This window comes from Nerophis ophidion, linkage group LG26 (assembly GCF_033978795.1).
Source record: "Nerophis ophidion isolate RoL-2023_Sa linkage group LG26, RoL_Noph_v1.0, whole genome shotgun sequence".
Classification (NCBI taxonomy): Eukaryota; Metazoa; Chordata; class Actinopteri; order Syngnathiformes; family Syngnathidae; genus Nerophis; species Nerophis ophidion.
In genome coordinates, this window is record NC_084636.1 from 5,803,959 (window position 1) to 5,810,915 (window position 6,957).

General features: G+C 43.8%; 1 protein-coding gene across 1 annotated transcript in view; it reads right to left on the reverse strand.

The window, feature by feature from the left end:
* The window catches only part of sned1 (sushi, nidogen and EGF-like domains 1), a 116,767-nt gene that overhangs the window by 27,223 nt on the left and 82,587 nt on the right, over positions 1 to 6,957 (reverse strand). Inside the window, exon 18 of the mRNA XM_061888000.1 lies at positions 1,346 to 1,456. Within this exon, the coding sequence (XP_061743984.1) occupies positions 1,346 to 1,456 (111 nt within the window). The remainder of the gene's footprint in view (positions 1 to 1,345; positions 1,457 to 6,957) is intronic.

A 6,957-nucleotide genomic window follows, 5' to 3' on the forward strand; every position in this document is an offset into this window, starting at 1 on the left:
AGCTAGCATACAACGTTGACATGCTAACATAAGAGAAGTTAACATACTTTTAAGATGGCGCCAAATATCTGAATCAAGGATTTTTCGGTTTAAACCAATAAATATAAACAAAATGCTAGCATACAATGTTGGCAAGCCAACATAAGAAAAGTTAGCATACTTTTAAGATGGCGCTAAGGATCTAAATCAAGGTTTTTTTCGGTTCAAACCAATAAATATAGACAAAATGGTAGCATACACTCTCAGCATGCTAAAGTAAGCATGCTAACATAAGAGAAGTTTGCATACTTCTAAGATGGCGGCAAGTATCAAAATAAATGATTTTTTTCCGCTCAAACCAATAAATACAGACAAAATGCTAGCATACACTGTCAGCATGCTAAGATAAGCATGCTAACATAAGAGAAGTTAGCATACTTTTAAGATGGCGCCAAGTATCTAAATCAATAATTTTTTGGTTTAAACCAATAAATATAAACAAAATGATAGCATACAACGTTGGCATGCTAACATAAGAAAAGTTAGCATACTTTGAAGATGGCGCCAAGTCTCAAAATCAATGATTTTTACGTTTAAACCAATACATATAAACAAAATGCTAGCATATAACGTTGTTTAAACCAATAAATATAAAAAAATGCTAGCATACAACGTTGGCATGCTAATGTGAACATGCTAACATAAGAGAAGTTAGCATACTTTTAAGATGGCGCCAAGTCTCAAAATCAATGATTTTTCGGTTTAAACGAATAAATATAGACAAAAAGCTAGCATACAACGTTGGCATGCTAACATAAGAGAAGTTAACATACTTTTAAGATGGCGCCAACTATCAAAATCAATGATTTTTCGGTTCAAACCAATAAATATAAACAAAATGCTAGCATATAATGTTGGCATGCTAACATAAGAGAAGTTGGCATACTTTTAAGATGGCGCCAAGTATCAAAATAAAAGATTTTTCGGTTCAAACCAATAAATATATAGACAGAATGCTAGCATACACTGTTAGCATGCTAAGGTAAACATGCTAACATAAGAGAAGTTAGCACGCTTCTATGATGGCGTTAAGTATCAAAAGCCATGATATTCAAGTTCAAACGAATACATTTTAAACAAAATGCTAGCATAAAAACTTTAGCATGCTAATGCCAGCATGCTAACATAAGAAAAGTTGCATACACACGCTACATGACTATGTCAACAACTCGTATGACCTTTTCTAATGTAAAGATTGATCTTTTTCAATGTCTCTCAATGTCTTTGTGGAGTTTTGTCAACAAAGACGGACGCTCTGTTGCCTGAAGTGTCCACCTTCTGTATGAATTATAAAAAATAGCTGCACCTTCCTGGCAGTTGTGTCCTCTGACGCTCGGCGGACAGTAACACGAGTAGGAGCCCGGCAGGTTCTCACACGTTCCGCCGTTCTCGCAAGGGTCTGACACGCACTCGTCGAACACCATCATCATAATACTACCACCACCATGCTTGACGGTAGGCATGGTGTCGAGTTCAAACATCTATTAAACAGGCAAAGAAGCAAGGAATTAAACAGAGACAAATTTCCATTTAGCTCAATTGAGGAGAGACCTGTAGACTTGTACAGTGTCGCCACCACGCTCTGACGAAAGATTGTACGCCTTCCTCTTCTATATGGCAACAGCTGTTTCTAAGGGAAGGGGGTCGTAAACAGCCGCTGCCTGTTTGTAGATCTCGGGTCGAGACAAAATCTTCCTGTGGATTACAATACCGACACCTTCATGTCGCTTCCCATCCTACGCGGTAGAGTTTTGCAAGCCTTTCGCTGGGTAGGATCAAAGACAGCTTTTGTCTTTGAACTCATGGCAACACAAAGTTGCGTGATAACTTGGATACAATTATTCTGACACATGGTGTTCCTGGGATTTGCTCCCCCAAGCATATTGCTGGGTGTTGTGGCCAAACAGCTCAATTTTTGTGTCATTTTCACTCTATCACAAAAAAATAAGAGTTGTAAAAAATGATTGGAAACTCATCACAGTTATGACATTATATTCTTTACAAGTGTATGAACACTTTTGACCACGACTATATATTCCAGAAAGAACTAAAAGCTGCTTTTCATCCATTATCCCTGACTTGGGACTTGGGATTTGGGTCTTTTAAAAGTGAAAAACTGATCAAGTGGAAGCAGATTTATGATCAATAACTGTCAGAATAATTATATCCAAGTTATCACCAAACTTTGTGTTTCAATGAGTTCCCGGCGAGCAGACACCAGCTGTCTTTAATCCTAGCAAAGGCGATGGCTGTTTACGACCCCCGCCCCTTAGAAACAGCTGTTTCCATGTAATCAGGGAAATTCCAAATTAAAGACGAGGCGTACAATTTTTCGCCAGACCATGGTGGGACCGTACAAAGAAGACAGTCCAGACGTCTCTCCTCAATTGAGCCAAATTGAATTCTGTCCGTGTTTAATTCCTTGCTTCTTGTCTTGTTTAATAACCTCCACCCTGATTCTGTCTGACATTGTGTGAAGTGTCTAGAAGCTCACCTGTCTGACATTGTGTGAAGTGTCTAGAAGCTCACCTGTCTGACACTGTGTGAAGTGTCTAGAAGCTCACCTGTCTGACATTGTGTGAAGTGTCTAGAAGCTCACCTGTCTGACATTGTGTGAAGTGTCTAGAAGCTCAGCAGTCTGACATTGTGTGAAGTGTCTAGAAGCTCACCTGTCTGATATTGTGTGAAGTGTCTAGAAGCTCACCTGTCTGACACTGTGTGAAGTGTCTAGAAGCTCACCTGTCTGACATTGTGTGAAGTGTCTAGAAGCTCACCTGTCTGACATTGTGTGAAGTGTATAGAAGCTCAGCAGTCTGACATTGTGTGAAGTGTCTAGAAGCTCACCTGTCTGATATTGTGTGAAGTGTCTAGAAGCTCACCTGTCTGACATTGTGTGAAGTGTCCAGAAGCTCACCTGTCTGACACAGGGTGAAGTGTCTAGAAGCTCACCTGTCTGACATTGTGTGAAGTGTCTAGAAGCTCACGTGTCTGACATTGTGTGAAGTGTCTAGAAGCTCACCTGTCTGACACAGGGTGAAGTGTCTAGAAGCTCACCTGTCTGACATTGTGTGAAGTGTCTAGAAGCTCACCTGTCTGACATTGTGTGAAGTGTCTAGAAGCTCACGTGTCTGACATTGTGTGAAGTGTCTACAAGCTCACCTGTCTGACATTGTGTGAAGTGTCTAAAAGCTCACCTGTCTGACACTGTGTGAAGTGTCTAGAAGCTCACCTGTCTGACATTGTGTGCAGTGTCTAGAAGCTCACCTGTCCGACACTGTGTGAAGTGTCTAGAAGATCACCTGTCTGACATTGTGTGAAGTGTCTAGAAGCTCACCTGTCTGACATTGTGTGAAGTGTCTAGAAGCTCACCTGTCTGACATTGTGTGAAATGTCTACAAGCTCACCTGTCTGACATTGTGTGAAGTGTCTAGAAGCTCACCTGTCTGACACAGGGTGAAGTGTCTAGAAGCTCACCTGTCTGACATTGTGTGAAGTGTCTAGAAGCTCACCTGTCTGACATTGTGTGAAGTGTCTAGAAGCTCACCTGTCTGACATTGTGTGCAGTGTCTAGAAGCTCACCTGTCCGACACTGTGTGAAGTGTCTAGAAGATCACCTGTCTGACATTGTGTGAAGTGTCTAGAAGCTCACCTGTCTGACATTGTGTGAAGTGTCTAGAAGCTCATCTGTCTGACACTGTGTGAAGTGTCTAGAAGATCACCTGTCTGACATTGTGTGAAGTGTCTAGAAGCTCACCTGTCTGACATTGTGTGAAGTGTCTAGAAGCTCAGCAGTCTGACATTGTGTGAAGTGTCTAGAAGCTCACCTGTCTGATATTGTGTGAAGTGTCTAGAAGCTCACCTGTCTGACACTGTGTGAAGTGTCTAGAAGCTCACCTGTCTGACATTGTGTGAAGTGTCTAGAAGCTCACCTGTCTGACATTGTGTGAAGTGTCTAGAAGCTCAGCAGTCTGACATTGTGTGAAGTGTCTAGAAGCTCACCTGTCTGATATTGTGTGAAGTGTCTAGAAGCTCACCTGTCTGACATTGTGTGAAGTGTCCAGAAGCTCACCTGTCTGACACAGGGTGAAGTGTCTAGAAGCTCACCTGTCTGACATTGTGTGAAGTGTCTAGAAGCTCACCTGTCTGACACTGGGTGAAGTGTCTAGAAGCTCACCTGTCTGACACAGGGTGAAGTGTCTAGAAGCTCACCTGTCTGACATTGTGTGAAGTGTCTAGAAGCTCACCTGTCTGACATTGTGTGAAGTGTCTAGAAGCTCACGTGTCTGACATTGTGTGAAGTGTCTACAAGCTCACCTGTCTGACATTGTGTGAAGTGTCTAAAAGCTCACCTGTCTGACACTGTGTGAAGTGTCTAGAAGCTCACCTGTCTGACATTGTGTGCAGTGTCTAGAAGCTCACCTGTCCGACACTGTGTGAAGTGTCTAGAAGATCACCTGTCTGACATTGTGTGAAGTGTCTAGAAGCTCACCTGTCTGACATTGTGTGAAGTGTCTAGAAGCTCACCTGTCTGACACTGTGTGAAGTGTCTAGAAGATCACCTGTCTGACATTGTGTGAAGTGTCTAGAAGCTCACCTGTCTGACACTGTGTGAAGTGTCTAGAAGCTCACCTGTCTGACACTGTGTGAAGTGTCTAGAAGTTCACCTGTCTGACATTGTGTGAAGTGTCTAGAAGGTCACCTGTCTGACATTGTGTGAAGTGTCTAGAAGCTCACCTGTCTGACACTGTGTGAAGTGTCTAGAAGCTCACCTGTCTGACATTGTGTGAAGTGTCTAGAAGCTCACCTGTCTGACATTGTGTGAAGTGTCTAGAAGCTCACCTGTCTGACACTGTGTGAAGTGTCTAGAAGCTCACCTGTCTGACACTGTGTGAAGTGTCTAGAAGCTCACCTGTCTGACACTGGGTGAAGTGTCTAGAAGGTCACCTGTCTGACATTGTGTGAAGTGTCTAGAAGCTCACCTGTCTGACATTGTGTGAAGTGTCTAGAAGCTCACCTGTCTGACATTGTGTGAAGTGTCTAGAAGCTCTCCTGTCTGACATTGTGTGAAGTGTCTAGAAGCTCAGCTGTCTGACATTGTGTGAAGTGTCTAGAAGCTCACCTGTCTGACATTGTGTGAAGTGTCTAGAAGCTCAGCAGTCTGACATTGTGTGAAGTGTCTAGAAGCTCACCTGTCTGACATTGTGTGAAGTGTCTAGAAGCTCACCTGTCTGACATTGTGTGAAGTGTCCAGAAGCTCACCTGTCTGACACTGGGTGAAGTGTCTAGAAGCTCACCTGTCTGACATTGTGTGCAGTGTCTAGAAGCTCACCTGTCTGACACTGGGTGAAGTGTCTAGAAGCTCACCTGTCTGACATTGTGTGAAGTGTCTAGAAGCTCACCTGTCTGACATTGTGTGAAGTGTCTAGAAGCTCACCTGTCTGACATTGTGTGCAGTGTCTAGAAGCTCACCTGTCTGACACTGGGTGAAGTGTCTAGAAGCTCACCTGTCTGACACTGGGTGAAGTGTCTAGAAGCTCACCTGTCTGACACTGTGTGAAGTGTCTAGAAGCTCACCTGTCTGACATTGTGTGAAGTGTCTAGAAGCTCACCTGTCTGACATTGTGTGCAGTGTCTAGAAGCTCACCTGTCTGACACTGGGTGAAGTGTCTAGAAGCTCACCTGTCTGACACTGTGTGAAGTGTCTAGAAGCTCACCTGTCTGACACTGGGTGAAGTGTCTAGAAGCTCACCTGTCTGACATTGTGTGAAGTGTCTAGAAGCTCACCTGTCTGACATTGTGTGAAGTGTCTAGAAGCACAGCAGTCTGACATTGTGCGAAGTGTCTAGAAGCTCACCTGTCTGACATTGTGTGAAGTGTCTAGAAGCACAGCAGTCTGACATTGTGTGAAGTGTCTAGAAGCTCACCTGTCTGACATTGTGTGAAGTGTCCAGAAGCTCACCTGTCTGACACTGGGTGAAGTGTCTAGAAGCTCACCTGTCTGACACTGTGTGAAGTGTCTAGAAGCTCACCTGTCTGACACTGTGTGAAGTGTCTAGAAGCTCACCTGTCTGACACTGTGTGAAGTGTCTAGAAGCTCACCTGTCTGACATTGTGTAAAGTGTCTAGAAGCTCACCTGTCTGACATTGTGTGAAGTGTCTAGAAGCTCACCTGTCTGACATTGTGTGAAGTGTCTAGAAGCTCACCTGTCTGACATTGTGTGAAGTGTCTAGAAGATCACCTGTCTGACATTGTGTGAAGTGTCTAGAAGCTCACCTGTCTGACACTGTGTGAAGTGTCTAGAAGTTCACCTGTCTGACATTGTGTGAAGTGTCTAGAAGGTCACCTGTCTGACACTGTGTGAAGTGTCTAGAAGCTCACCTGTCTGACATTGTGTGAAGTGTCTAGAAGCTCACCTGTCTGACATTGTGTGAAGTGTCTAGAAGCTCACCTGTCTGACACTGGGTGAAGTGTCTAGAAGCTCACCTGTCTGACACTGGGTGAAGTGTCTAGAAGGTCACCTGTCTGACACTGGGTGAAGTGTCTAGAAGCTCACCTGTCTGACATTGTGTGAAGTGTCTAGAAGCTCACCTGTCTGACTTTGTGTGAAGTGTCTAGAAGCTCACCTGTCTGACATTGTGTGAAGTGTCTAGAAGCTCACCTGTCTGACACTGGGTGAAGTGTCTAGAAGCTCACCTGTCTGACATTGTGTGAAGTGTCTAGAAGCTCACCTGTCTGACATTGTGTGAAGTGTCTAGAAGCTCACCTGTCTGACATTGTGTGAAGTGTCTAGAAGCTCACCTGTCTGACATTGTGTGAAGTGTCTAGAAGCTCACCTGTCTGACATTGTGTGAAGTGTCTAGAAGCTCACCTGTCTGACACTGGGTGAAGTGTCTAGAAGCTCACCTGTCTGACACTGG